This window comes from Sparus aurata, chromosome 22 (genome assembly GCF_900880675.1).
Source record: "Sparus aurata chromosome 22, fSpaAur1.1, whole genome shotgun sequence".
NCBI classification, from domain to species: domain Eukaryota; kingdom Metazoa; phylum Chordata; class Actinopteri; order Spariformes; family Sparidae; genus Sparus; species Sparus aurata.
Genome location: NC_044208.1, coordinates 8,117,183 through 8,132,712, shown reverse-complemented (window position 1 = coordinate 8,132,712; position 15,530 = coordinate 8,117,183). Strand labels below are relative to the sequence as shown.

The 15,530-nt window shown below is 39.0% G+C and overlaps 1 protein-coding gene across 13 annotated transcripts in view; it reads right to left on the bottom strand.

Moving 5' to 3' along the window:
• The window catches only part of myt1la (myelin transcription factor 1-like, a), an 83,057-nt gene that overhangs the window by 3,884 nt on the left and 63,643 nt on the right, over positions 1-15,530 (bottom strand). For 5 of the 13 annotated variants that reach the window (XM_030405091.1, XM_030405092.1, XM_030405090.1 and 2 more), the window contains 9 exons: positions 8,716-8,867; positions 8,370-8,438; positions 8,165-8,227; positions 7,986-8,069; positions 4,125-4,352; positions 3,774-3,865; positions 3,587-3,690; positions 3,274-3,417; positions 1,161-1,223 (listed from right to left, as the gene is read on the bottom strand). In XM_030405091.1, the coding sequence (XP_030260951.1) occupies positions 1,161-1,223; positions 3,274-3,417; positions 3,587-3,690; positions 3,774-3,865; positions 4,125-4,352; positions 7,986-8,069; positions 8,165-8,227; positions 8,370-8,438; positions 8,716-8,867 (999 nt within the window). The remainder of the gene's footprint in view (positions 1-1,160; positions 1,224-3,273; positions 3,418-3,586; positions 3,691-3,773; positions 3,866-4,124; positions 4,353-7,985; positions 8,070-8,164; positions 8,228-8,369; positions 8,439-8,715; positions 8,868-15,530) is intronic. The other 8 variants (XM_030405101.1, XM_030405097.1, XM_030405095.1 and 5 more) reach the window with 5 other exon arrangements.

Genomic DNA, 15,530 nt, shown 5'->3' with positions numbered 1-15,530 from the left:
CAGTCTTATAACACCATTTCTAGATGGGATGCTTTTTAAAAGGTAAGGAATGTTTATTTTATTTAGACTGCAGTCCATTTCTTTCATAATGTGCCCTGTGACACTTCAATTTGACATTTATGGTTTTCTTAGAACCACGACTATGACAGATGTTTACATTTCTTGATAGGCGGTGACCTTTCGCGGTGGTAGCAGTTATTACGGCGGTAAAGGAGGAGGTAAGTAGTATAAAGAGCAATAAGTCTGCAAAAGGGAGGAGGTTTGGAATGGTACAAGACTTTCACCCAGGAGACCACTGCTTATGTCCAGTGGGAAAGCCAAAGTCAACTGAGAGATATTTTAACTTACTCAAGGACTGAAGTTACATCACATACATAAGGTAGGTGATTTGTATGTGAAGTTACATTACTGCTGTAGTATAGCAACATAGTTATTTCAAGCCAAACCATGATCTTTTCCTAAACCTAACCAAAATGCCAGCGTACAGCAAAGGTTTGGTATGCCTATCGTTGGTACACTGCATTGGTCATGTAGTTTTAGGAATCAGCCTATGAGGATGTGTTAACACATTTGCACTTCTATCACTGGGTCCCGTCAACTGTGGTTTAACTCAACCAGCCAGATTATTTCTGATTCCAGAGCATCTCATCTACCAGGTTTGTGGATCCAAAACAGTTAGCATAGCTGTGACTTGAGCAATAACAACATATTTCCTGTTAAATACTTACTGTTACTTTGTCATGTGAATCTCATTTGTATTGGAATTCAAAGGTCCATGTCTCAGCTGAGACTTGGACATGTCACATTTTAGGTTAGTTAGGTTTTTCAGTTAATCTTTGTATGGGTTCATCATCTATTATTATCAGGATGAAATTACAAAGCAGAGGTTCCTGACACTCTAAAATGTGACTTGTCACTTTAAAAGGAAGTCGCAGCTTCTCATATGGGATTCATTATAATTTTGGGGGGGAAAGTAATAAAATGCATCAAATCACATCAGATGGTTGTTTGTCTGGAATTTGCCACATGTAGGTTCACCACTGAGATTATACTGCAGCATACATGGATAGTTGTGATGTGCGGACGCCACTAAAGAGGGAGGGGAGGATGACAGTGCAGAAGAGAAGGATAATTGGATAAAGGATAAATGGATCTCTTACTCTGGGAGGCATCTGTAAACAGCAGTTATGCTTTACTGGGGCCTCTTTCTGTGGCAGCGGTCTCTACAGGAGAGGGTGTACAGAGAAGTCTATTAGCCCGCTAGACACACGCCAGCGGTCACAAGGCTTCATAAGCTACACTGAAAAAAAACACACAATGTCCGCCTTAACAATCATTTCCCCTCCATCTCTCCTTTATGTTTCTAGAAACAAGAAAGGGAAAATTCTACCAATTCTACCATTTTGAATGTGGAAATTTCCACTTTGTCCGATGCAAGATCTAGAGGTTGTTTTTAGAGGGGATAAAGATGAAATTCCTTGTTGAGACGGACATTTTTCCTGCAGTGTGATATGAAGCAAATCTCGCACATGAACGGAAATACAGGAGGCTAAGAGTCCAGTTATCAAGCAACTCGATTCACACTGCTTAAACAGAGATTATCCAATTAGCCCCAGTCTTCCTTCTACACCGAGACAACATGACGTCAAAAACAGCCACGAGCACTTCACTCAAACTGAAAAAAGACGGGGCTGTTTCCTTATGTGAAACTCTGTGAGGCGTTGTAAAGCACAGAAGAAGCACAGCATGGACTGCTGGGAAAAAAAGAAGGTGGTGAACAGAAAGAAGCAGATGAAGAAAAAACCTGAGTGTCGCTATACAGAAAAGGCTGGAGACGACTTTAACAGCTCCCTGGATTAAAAACTGTGAGCAGATGTTAGATGACCTCAGATCAGTTTAAATCTTTACTGTCCCACAAAGAGTTATCAGTGTTTGAAGTAAAGCAGGAGATAAAGTTAGGACATTAAATATGAAGCAAACATCTGAAAGAAAATCTAATTTCCCTCAAATAGAATGATGACATATATTCGAAGTTTTGATTCTCATTTCAACAGCAGTGTTTTCAGTTTATTTTTTACAGAATTAATTTGGAGAAAAAAAGAAATAATGAAACGAAATAATATCATTTTTGAATTTAACATTTCTGCAGTGCAAACCACAGATTCGTTCAAATTGATTTGTGTCACACATACTGTACGAAATTCACTTGTCTACGTGTCATATCACGTCCACATTACATGTTAATGGACAGTGGAAGGAGCCGGTACAGTTCCTCAAGAAGACTACCAAGCCAGAGACCACTGTTCAAGACAACGTCTCAATTACTGTAAGCATGAAACGACTGGATAATTTGAACTAGAAGTCTTGGACATTTTCCAGCCGTGTTGAGGCAACAAAGCTGAATATTTTGCAGAGAGATTGGGACAATTTGCAGCAGACAAAACTGGTATTTCTAATAAGATGTCAGGACAATTTCCAGCTGTGTTTTTGGCAACAGAATAAAGTAAGCCGAAAGATGATTTTCAACCCTAATAAATAGCTTTTTGCAACTAAATCTAACCCGACCATAAAGATAGTGTTGTCACAAATTACAATTTAAGATTGAACCTAAAGGAATGTAAGGTTGCAACATATAAAAAGTACATTTTTGAAATATTGGTGTTTTGCAGAAACGTGCATTGCCAACATTTATTTTGGAGAGTGAGTTGTAAATTTCAGTTTCTCTCGAAATTAAAAGCTTTACAATTACAATACAAAATTCAGTCCAATCCACAAAAAACACATTTTAGATATCACTGCACTTGATCTCATTAAATAATCTAAATCAGGATCACTGCTGAGGACCTCAGGTCTAACAAAATCAACAACAAAACAAAACAAACCAACTTCACAAATACATTAAAGCCTGAAGGACTTCGTGTTTGTTTAGCTCAGTGTCGTTTGGTAGGAAGCTTCTACCAGACAGGCATAAGTCAGGGCAAAAAAAAGATCATGACCTATTTAAAACTTCAAATGCACTGTTCTCCCACCCTATTTCTTCAGAATATTCATATCAACATAAAACCGGTCAAGTGTCTTCTTCAAATCAGTCAATTTACCTCCCAGTGTGACACATCAGAAATTGAGATAATTTGACTGAAATCATCCTAAGGCAAAGCTGATGAGTTAGGTTTTTTAGCTATAAAGATTCCATTACAACGTTAGACTGTGAAAATATAAGTCTTAACAAACCATTTGCCTCAGTTTGGATTTGTAAAGGTCCAGTGTTCTTACCATATGTGGAAGCTGGATGTTTGCTAAGCTGTTGATGAGCGACTGGCTGAGGTTGGCCAGCTCGTGCAGCAGCGAGTCGTTCTGCTGCTCGATCACCTTGTTCTCCTCCTCGATGGACTTCAGGTTGGTCTCCATGGTGGTGATCTACCAGACCAGGAAATCAATCATCAGCATGTTACAGTTTTGGTAGCAATTTGATGGAGAAGTGAAAGGAAACGAGTAGAAGAGATGTGTAAAATTCTGATATCCATACCAGCATCAGTGTACCAATTTACTCTATGTATTTTAACTGCACATTTAGAAACTGTCTTACTTGTGTCCTCAGTTTTATCATGTCTGATTCCACTTGATTGTTGGACTCGTTCAGATCTTTGATTTCTTCATCCAGCTGTTTGATTTCTTCATCATTTTCGATGCCTGAAACCAGAAACAACTTTTAATTTGAGTCTGATTGGTTTTAGGTTTTGTGTTTAGGATTAGGATTAGACTTTGGTTCTGACCTTTGCTTGCTCTTTGTTTGATTGTCAGCATGTCCACGCTGCTCATCCTGGCCTTCTTCATGGCCGAGGTGGCACGGGGACACCCGGAGAGACTGAAATAAAACACACACACAATGAAGATAGGTTGACTGCATTGGTTCATCGATCTGCTGCAATTTTTGCAAGTCTCTGCTACTTTATTTGAATTCTAGGCATAACATTTGTACTAAAGAAAATCAATCTACATGTAGTGTAATTAACAAAGCAACTGGAAGGGTAAGCAACATAGTGATTATTATACTGAAAACAATAGTAACAACAATGAAAAACAATAAAAACTGATATAGTTGAAAGAGAGTGACACAGAGCCACGCCCACCTCCGATGGGTCAGGAAGCTCCCACTGACGTGTCCTGAGCCGTCGCAGCCTGGGGTCGGGCAGCTCATGCCATCCGTCTTGCCGGACTTCCAGACAAACTGCGAGCCGTTGACGTAGCTGTCCTTCTGCCTCTTCGCCGCCAAGGGGCAGCCTGACGCACTGCGATGGGAGGCATACTTCCCCGTCACGTGACCCTGTCCATCACAGCCTGGCACAGGACACCTGAGAGGAAGAGCACACATAGAGGTGTCACTTTCATCACCAACAGGCTAACGATAGAGCAGTATAGAGTTGAGTAGAGGAATACTGTTGGCACCAGTGTGGCTATATGATCCTCTGGCTCATCCAGAACTGCACTTTACTACTTGTCACTCTAACCGTGAAGGTCTCACTATGCCATAAAGCCCAGGATACAATATAGAATAGTATCAAGTAGAGGAATACTGTTGGCAGAAGTTTGTCCATATGATCCTCTGGCTTTTCCATGACTCCACTTGTCTAGTACTAATCATGCAGATGACACGATGCTGTAGAGGAAATAAGTGACAATATAGTATAGAATGTATGAATACTACAGGCAGCAGTGTGTCTATATGATCCCGTAACTCTTCTGTGACTAAACTTTACCACTTGTCACATCAATCATGAAATTGACAATACTGTAAAGCATATAAAGTCTATAATATAATATAGAATTTAATATAGGAATAGTATAGGCAGCTGTGTGGCTATATAACCTCACTCTTCTGCTACTACAATTTCACACTCAGTCACTTTGATAATGAAGGTGACACTACTCCATGGGGTATAGAGGCTACATAGTATAGGGCTGGGTATAGGAATATTATAGGCAGTGTGGCTATATGATCTTCTGGCTGTTCCACACTACACTTCGCTGTGACCATGGAGGTGACACTACTCTATAGAGGTCACATTGTAGTATTGAATTGAGTATAGGGATACTCGAGGCAGCACTGTTCCTTATATGATCCTCTCACTCCTTAACAACTAGTATAGAATTTAATATAGGAATAGTATAAGCAGATGTGTGGCTATATAATCTCACTCTTGTGCTACTACACCACTTCTCACCCTGATCATGAAGGTGACACTATTCTTTATAGTATATAGGCTATCATATAGAACAGAACTGAAGAGAGAAATATTGTCGCCAACAGTATCTATAAGATCCTGTTGACACTATTCTAGAGTATATTGGCTATAATAATAATAATATTAAAGGCAGCATTGTGTCTACATGATCCTCTGGCTCTTCTGCAGCCAACTTCACATCACAGCTTGGCACTATGGTCATTTTGCTAACAATGGGGGTGGCATCCATTCGTCTCCTCTTTCAGATAGTGAAGACTGATAAATGCATTTCAGTGACTTGTCATGGCTGAATCCAGATAAGAAAGGTAGAAATTAAACATAGTGTGTTGCCAGCACTCCATTTTACTGTGTCATCTTTTAGTTATTGGGCTAAAACATGGCAAACCACTGGTACAGTCTCCGCTTGAACTCTATGCAGGTGATGGAGGACTCACAGAGTCACGATTCACCTACACCGCCCCTCCTCCCCTCCAAGGCCTCCAGGCCACATCGGCGTAACCATGAGCAGGACAAACACCTCTCGCTCTGCAGACAACACCCCCTCAGCTCTCAGACACTCTGCTCCGCCTCGTGCATCCCAAAACGCCCTTCGCAGTGACATTTGAGCTGATTAGAATGAACCGAGCGTCGGCGGGCCGCTCCCCAGCCGAGCTCAGGTTAAGCTTAATTATAACTTCACTGTTAATGATGATGGTGGATGGAACAGAGGTGGCAGCAACAGCTGGCTGCAGACTGACACCGGCTGAACTTTAGATTATTCACAAGGTCGTATTGGCTTAACATTATGGCTCTGCTTTAACGCAAATGTCAAACGCTCACTAGTGCTAACCTTTACTGGACCGGGCCTGCTGGGAGCGGGAGGTGAAGTGGAGGACTGACCACAGCTCCACTCTAAAATATTCTCTCCTGAAGTTAGAAAGGTCGGCAAACACTGGCAGCATTTTAAGAGAAGTTAGATGGATTAATCTGTTAAGAGCATGACAGACACTGTAATGTGGATGCTGTACGTTCTGTTACACACTAGGAAATATTAATTTTGTATTTTAGTATATATGTGTGTAGGTATGTTATTGAAAAAATAAAATTTATGAATTTTAATTTAAACTACTTTTTCAGACTAGTGCTGAAACATTTTGTTTATTGCTGTATTAGTCAACAGATCAGTTACTTTACTCAGAATTATTTTAAATTCCCACTAAATAATCACTGGTTTCAGCTTCTCAATGTGAAAAATGTGTTGTTCTGCTCCGTTTTAAATCATTGTCAACTGAGTATCTTTGAGTTATGGACTGCTGATCAGACACAATCTGCTGAAGAAAAAGTAAGAGATGGGATGTAACTAAGCACATTTAAGTTGTGTTGAGGTACTTGTCCTTTACTTAACTATTACCATTTTCTGCCACTTCAGACTTCCACTCCATGACATTTTGGATGCAAATATTGGACTTTTTACTCCACTACATTTATTTGATAAGTTAGGGTTAGGGTTACAAGATATTTTGCAGATTACATGGTGCATCAGAACCAAGAAACACATTTCTTTAATTCAATTTATTTTTTTGATTGGATTTTAAAAAAAGATGATCGGATTGATCATTTGATAGGCCAATAGATGCCGACCCATTGTATACAGTATGATTCACTTTCTCATTTTTTTTCATTTTTTTACTTAAGTACATTTATTGCCAGAAAAGTATGTATTCATTTTGGAAACTTTCACTTTTTTTACCATGATATCTTCACAGTGTTGTAAAAAAGTACCCAAAAGTTAAGATAAGTATTGTCACATTTTATCTGCTAAAATATTAATTGATTAATCTTCAATAATTAAGACAATTATCATTAGTTGCAGCTCTAATTCATACACTCTGTACCTATTTTTGTTGACTACCTGCCAAAATCAAATAAGAGAAAACACTGTTGAGAGTTTAGCCGGTGAAGCAGTTGGTAGAAACCCAGGTTTGTTTCTCCCGAGTTGGTGGAGACTAAAAACGAGCTAAAAGTTGTAGTGATGGGAGTCATTAATATATCCAGACACAAGCTGGCCGCAAACGCTTGCATTCCTACCTGGAAGCCACACTCATATTGCCTTGGCTACAGGGAGGTGCAGTGGCAGAAGAAGATGCAACACAAGGCTGTATGTGTGGGCTCTGCTGCAGATCTTCATAAATGTGTTCGCTAAGGTCACGTTTCCTCAGTTTTAATGAAAGGTCAAAAAAAGAGTGTGAGAGTGAATACTGGACTTGGATACGTCACATTGTCAGAAACATTTCTACAAATAGATCCTTATTGGATACTGGATGTGTAAATATGCCACTTTATTTTTTAAAGTGTGTATCTACATCTTGTTTCACTGCCCACAACTTGTCCAAAAAGTCCATCCTGCTTTTGACGAATATTCAATTTCCTTAAAAGATAAAACTTTGCTCTCAAATGAGTTCGTTAAAATCCTAAAATACATGACGCTAAGTTATTATGTGCTTTCTGTTATCCGTCCTTGTCCTCTCCACACCCTCAACAAAGACTGCTCGGGCTTAATTGGAATTATTCTGATCTTGGACTGAGACACTTCAGGTTTTGGCATTGAAACAAAACACTGACTGGATGAAATAAAGGTATGAGGTTGCCTTCTATAAAAATGGAGGTGAGCATACTTTAGCAAATTGCGGGGAATGAAATAAGAGGTGAAACACTTCCCCACAGGCTTTATATGAAAGCGGTGAAGCCTCTCTGAAACCTTACTTGATTGGCTCCTGGTCGTCTTTGTCCTCTTTGCTGTGGAGGATTTTGATGCCGCTTTTCTTGGCTCGTGGACAACCGGACAGACTGCAGGAGAACAGACGTGTGTGTCATGAAGCACTCTACGTTTTTTTTGGTGTGATTTCGTGTTGCAGTTGTAGGAGGTGGTGTGGTTACTGTACCTCCTGTGGGAGGCATAGTTTCCAGTGATGTGTCCAGATCCATCGCAGCCGGGGGTCGGACACCTGAGGCACAAACACAGTGACACTGGAGGTTAGGACAGCATATTTAATGAGCAGAGATTTGATGTTTTGGACCGTGTTCAGATGTGGGCTTGTTTCATGGTCTTGACTTCAGCCCTGCAGTATAGTGACTTTGTAGACTCACTTGAGTTCCTGTGCGTTGGTCGCCATCATCCCGCGGATGTTCTTGTCGGCCAGCTGGCAGCTTGACAACCTGCAGGAGGGAAGGAGGCACAAACCAGCATCCACACCTTAGCTTGAGTCTGAAACTTGTAGTTTTTTGGGGGTATTTTGTATCTTTCCGTCGATATTATATATATTTAATTTGTTGTTTTTTGTTGTTTTCTGGCCTCTGTCTTTTTTCTGGATTTGTTTTTTTTATGCGTATATTACTTTGTATTTATGTATTGCATCTGTTAAGTCTGGTTGGGTCTGATCGAGTGCTTCTACAGCGTTGTGTTGATCAGTCGGAGGTGTAAGGGGGGTCTTACGTGATGAGCTCCTTCTTGCTCTCCTTGCAGGGCGGGTACTTGTGGTGTTTGGGGCTTGGCATGGTGACCTCGGCCGGGTAGCGCTGCTCATCCAGCAGCTCCTGGAAGGGATCCAGCTCGTCGCTCTGGTGCAGGGACGAGAAATAAGCAGACTACAACACGTCACTATGGGCTCAGGGTTAACACGTTTATTTTTAGTACAATTTAACATAGATAAAGACAATACCATTGGGATTGTTACCTGTAAAAAGAATATTATCTAATTTAGAATGTATGTCTTTTTTTCTCACTGTCTTGAGGACAGAAATTTTACCATTTTCTGTTACGTAGTCGATATGTTTACCCGCTGTGGGGCCGATAATAATTCATTCAACAAGACATATGAGCGATCACACCACTTCTGTCCCATGGCTGCAACTAAAGATTATTCTCATTAATGATCAACCTGCTGATTAATTTAGTCAGTTATTGTTGAGTCTATAAAATGTCTAAATTGTGAAAAATATTCATTAGAATTACTCAGAGTACAAAGTGACAATCAATGCTGCTCTGCGTGTCTGAATATGTGGTCCTGTAGCCATTTAAGCCATAAATTATGTTTAAAAACTACTTCAAACTACAGATTTGTGAACTTCTGATCTAACATTGCAGTGAATTGTTTCATCATTGCTTTGCCTTTACTGTGCCAGAGAGATTTCTTTTAGGTGTATTATTAAGTGCATGTTCCTATGAGTTAACGCCTCTCTATGAAGCCTGATGATATCCTTTACTCACAGTCATATTCTACTTTAATTACTGCTCTGACTTCTTATAAACTATATCAATAATCTTCATCTTTTGGGAAATTTGATAAATAATTGTGTTATCGGTGTTAAATAAACCAGTGATAAATCAGTTAAAAAACAAATAAAGCACCCAAAAAGTCATAATTCATTCTGTCACAACTGTGGTTTGTTGTTAATTAATGATAAACTAAAGTGTTTGAGCAGCTTTTCTAATGGACAACAGGATTTATTTACTTCTCAGTGTGTTTTGTAGCTCGTTTTTTTACTGCAACAATATACAGTATGTTTGGTAGCAGGGGGTCGTTATTGACAATAAGACGTAAATGACTGTGTAACGTCACTATCAACTTTAGGCTTGTCGGTTTAATGACAAGGAAGCAGATTCTTTAGGTGACAAAATATTAAATTCACGATCCCGATTAGAATTGAAAACAGTAACTAGATCCACAGAAAAATAATGGACAATCATTTACTCTGATAATCAGTCATTTGTTTCAGTCTTGAAAAAAAAAATCAAATGTTTCCATCATATTTATCTTATCTTTAAGTTTTTTTTAAGTTTTTAACTATTGATAATTGTTTTTTTTTGTTCCTATTTATATCTATTGTTCCTGTTCATATATATATATATATATATATATATATATATATATATATATATATATATATATATATATATATATATATATATATAATTGTGTTTGAGTTTATATCATCAGCAGTATCGGTTTATTCTTGCACTATTTTATGTAACTTTAATTACTTCAGCACGACATGCACCTCCTCACAGTTTAACTCTCTCAGTTTGCACAGACTGAAGACAGTTAGTATTTATGGTAGCTTTATTATCACTTCACGGCTGTGTGTGTTTTTTATCGTTATATTCTGTTCTTACTTTGAAATTCTTGTTGACACATTATACACATTATACTCTTATTTTCTGTTTGTTTTGTGTTTTGTATGTGTCGTATATACTGCAGGACAGCTAAATTTCAAGTATCAATCTATCTAACTACTGTATCTATGGTTTAGACTACTCATGATATTTATTACATTATATTGGGGTTTAGGGAATTACAATTGGGTTCTTTCAATATAATTAACTATTAAGTTATTTTTTGATATATCATTGACCAAAGAAATATTTTATAACCACAGTATGAATACGCCTGAAGAATTATGACCAACTAAACATGCAGGACATCCTGACAATTTGTTTGAGAACCTAATATATCACATCATGTATATTAACTTAACATTTAACATGCTTAACATATTATGTTCCATTAAAACCCATTCAAACTTTTTTTTTTCATCCCACTGTCCTTACAGTGTAAAACCATGCATCCCATGTTTTCAGGCTTTCATTCTGTGTTCCTGGATGAGTTTTTCTAATATACTTGTATTTTGGCCGACACTTATTTGTGTTATATTTATCATTTATAATTTTTTATTTATATCTATTATCTATCAAGTATATGAAAAATACTTTTGAGTGTTTTTATTTAAAAAAACGGTGGCATCGTGTGAACAAACTGGTATTTAAAGGGTTAAAATCCTGAAAATTAATGAATATTTGGTTTTTTTTATCAGGACTGAAAAATGTAACCCTGTGAAAGCTGAAAATAATATTATCATGGAACATTGTTTGGACTGAATGTTGTCTGCGTACATAAAAAAAAAATGTATTTATCTATTTTCTTAGCAGTTATTAATCAGTGTTTTCATTTACTTCTTCTGACAACTACTGTTCTGGTAATACTGTCCCAAATGGTACTTAAAAACAATTAAAAAATTCACATGTCTGTACAGTGTTGAACTCATCTGTATGCTCAGTTCATCATTTCTAATATCTCTCCTCTCATCTAGCATCTGTAAAAATCAGCTGAGGATGAGAGTGAATCTCTCTCTCTTCCTGCCTCCTCTTTATCCGCACTGTTTTATTTGATTATTCCTACACGTGCTAATGCTTCGGTGAAATAAATCATCTCCAGTTAACCAGTTCACACTCCCTCTGCACCAGTTGGATCTTTTGTGGCTGCGAGCGCTGCAGTCTGCTCTGCAGTCCACACATCACACCTCCTCAGTGGGGAGCACAAATCGTTCAGGACTGTCTGGAGAAAATCCCATCAGCAGCCTGCCTGCCTGCGAGCTCCGGGCTCCGGCTTCCTCCGCAATGTCGTGCTTCATTAACAAACGCAATTACTCTCCTGATTAAAACCTTTCACTTGAGCGCTCTAAATCCAACGAGGCAAATGTAGCAATTTGCTGCATGGATTGCTCTGTGTGATATCAGATCTGTGAGGATTTAAAGCGTGCAGATGATCTATCATGTTTTACTTATGTATTAGAGGTGTAATTCAGCATTTTAATGCACCGCGCTCGAGCTCCTCAAGCGTTCGTGCAGCCGACGCAGTGCCGCTTTTGACCACATGAGAGCGCACCGGGCCTGCTGGAGAGATGGCTGCATCCTTCCCATCAACCAGGGATATTCATCAGACTGCTAAAAATGAAATATTAAACTTACTTTTACTTTTACTCCTGCTCAGAAACGGGAGAATGAAAGCTGCTAATCAAAATTCCTTGGTTTTCTAAACCAAAGTGTTGGTCCGTGGGTCCTTTATTTCCTGCATTCTAGCGACTTTTATGGAATGTTTTGTTAAATACTTTTAATCATACTTTTAATTAGACTTTTATTTGTCAGAAAAAGAATCCAGAATCATTGACCCTTCTGACGAACATGCTCGAATCTCGGGCACAAACTAATGTTCATCATTTTTTATTCATTCATCCATTTTTTGCCCCGTCCTCAGAGAGGCTGTGAACGCCGCTGCCCTGTGACTGTCGGCCTCCAGATGGTGACTGACGTCATGCCTACCTGCGTCTTTGCTTTCAAACTTTCGGTGAAAAACAGGGGTATTTGTTTCCGTGACGTCTTGTATAGTTTGAACTATTGTTTTTTTCAGGAGAATTGTGGAGACACCAGGAGAGGGAAAAGAATAGCAGGAGTCATCGACTACCAAAGTACGTCCACTGAAAGAGCCTGTTTTTGACACTGACAATATGAGATCGTTATTCTACGTGTCTGTCAACATTATAATAATTCTAACGCTAATATTAATTTATAAACACAGTTTACAAAGTGCTTTGACAGACAAAGCTAAAAGCAGGACTCTAAACCTGGAAACGAAAGGATCCCTTCAGGAACTCCCACGATGTCGCTCTTGCCAAAGTCACCAGACAAAAACAGCAATTTTGTAATCATAACAACACACTTCATTCAAACTTGACAGAAACAAAATTAAACTGAACAAAAAAAACAAAAAAAAACATCTGAATTCATCTTTTCCCTGTTTCAGCTCGATAGCAAATAAACCCATAATTCAATTACGAAACTTTTTTCATTATGTTTTACAATAATTTACACACCAAAATATGCTTATAATAAAGAAAGGGTCCAGGTTTTAAAAATACTGAAATTCCCTTTTGGTTAATTAAAGTTTATTTACTTAACACCAATTTGATGGTGACAATCCTGCTGCTGTCAGTGATGATGCAAACGACGACGACTGATAAGAGTCTGAAATCCAATTTGCAGCAGAGCAAAGGACTGAGCGTCTACTACACGGAGAGTAATGAATGAGTGTGGACGCGGCCGAAGTCTCTGAGCAGACATGCGATCGTGTTGTTGGAAGTAAAAAGAGAGTAAGTCGCTTGAGATGATGTGTGGTTCTTCTCTTTCAGCGGGTTAGGGTTAGGGCTAGTAGTTGAGTGAATATGGTTCGTGCACATTAAGGCATTAATAAGCACTTTATAGTGACTGACCAAGCGCCAATATGCTGCTGATATGCAGAGATGGGACGTTACAAACTACAAATGCTTTGTTACTGTACTTAATTAGATTTTCAGGCATCGGTGCTTTACTGGAGTATTCATTTTCCTGACAACTTTTGATTTTTCCTCCCTTTAAGGGAACACAAATATCTGAAAATTGTCCTCACATTTTCAGAACGGGATTGTTACACTAGTTTGATGCATTTGAGGGGAATTATGGATTATTCTTTTTTTGTGACATCACACACCGCCTTCCCACCATCACGGCACAGATTACAGTGCACATCACACACGGCAGACATAGTGAGACAAAACAAAGACGTAAGAAGACAGGAACAGACAGAGAGGGAAACTGGAATGGGGAGTAAAGGCGTGTTAGTGTCTCATATCTGCAGAGACCCTGCAGCCCTCTGCCTGGATTTTCTTATTTTCTCACTTTGTCGCTGCTCGGGACGTTTTACCAACCCATCATGTGGATATTTGACGTCCTGGGAATGAACTCATGGTCAAGTGTCTCTGTGGTGCGTTTAGGAACAGCTGGGACAAATCCTACTGATTCTACCTTTAACTTTCTAAGTCTTTGAAATATACTAACATGATGTGAGCTTCAGCCAGCTTTGACCAGAAATGGCCACTAGAAATGTCCTTCAGAGGGAGACTTTTTTACTTTGATACTCTGAGTACATTTCAGAGCCTGTACTTTATTACTTTTCCTGGAGTAATGAAGATGAATCAGTACTTCTACCTTTGCCAGAGCCTTGTTTTACATGAGTATCTGTGTAGGAGAGAATGTGTGCAGTTTTGACACCTCTGCATGTTAATCAGCAACTAGTTGATGTGTACTGTACTTTTTCTTTTTAGAAAAATCTTAAGAGTAATCCTCAGAGGATCAATCTGATCCTATCAGAAGTAGCTTCATGCCGCCTGACTGTCCCTGCCTGTGCTGTCTGTGACACGTTTTCTTCTTTATATCAAACTTTTTAAAACTCAATCATCATCTTCTACATTCTCCGCTCTCACAGGCGGCTGTCTTTGTCTCCGGCCTTTCCATAAGATTGAACTGTTTGTAGTGTTGAACTATTTCTACTCAGTGGCTCCGGGGTAAAACGAGAAACGGAGCAACTTTGGCAGGCGCCGTCGCTCTGTGCAGCTTTCATGCCTTTGGTTAGCGAAGGTGTACATACACACACATACTGGACCGATCCAAACTCACAAAAATTCCCTCTTATGTATGTAAAGTGATGCAAAAATTATGCGTACTAGCAACCACAAGTCCGCCCTCGCAAAAAAATAACTCCACAACTTCACTATGGCGCTTTTTCCGCTGTGCGTCAGAGGACAAGCATCCCTTTAAACAGCTTATAAAGCCTAATCACGTCTTAATCTATGCACGCAGCCTTTAATATAAACTCTGTGCTCTTAAATCTCTCAATTTCATGCTTCAAATTATCCTTACTTGGCATGATTAGGGGACAGGCCGCCTAAATATTAAATTAGGTGGTTAAAGCCCTCAATCATGACTGAGGGCAGAGTGTGGTGCCTCAATCTGGTCTGAAAATGATGAGATTTTTTACCTTTTCATGTCTTATTTAATGCATACGTTACATTAATCTTCCAATGAAATGTTTAAGGTGGCTTTAAGGTTTAAGCGATGCGGGTACAACTTTTGAACAGTTTCAGCTGAACCTGCCTCATGGAGATTACTCCGACGATCCGTTAAGTTATCCGTTCACTTATAAGGATTGGGCGTACTACCGAGGCCAAACGGATGTAAAATGAATATGAAAAGCGTCTAAAACTAAAAAAAACTAAGTGATATTTCACAGGTACAACAGTTGTAGGCCTAGTTGGACCTCACACACGAAACTCATATTCTGGTCGCCTGGTTGAAAACTCAAGACTGCCCTCGTCATTATCGCCCCCTGCTGGTACTGCTCACCCTTGCATGCGTAGATTTTAAGCCAGGGCGAGGCAAACCCTCACCCTCACACGCTGTCTTCTAGATGATCGGCAGGTTGATTAACCCGCTCAGTGAGTCCGCTCAATTAACAATCATAGACACCACATGTTGAAGGTTTAAGTTGTATACTGTGCTGTGTATAGAACCTGGATTATTTCTTTTGACAGGGCAATCTTTTTGAATTAATTAAAAATGTTAAATTTTTAATCATTTTACTTTTGCAAATTTTACTATGA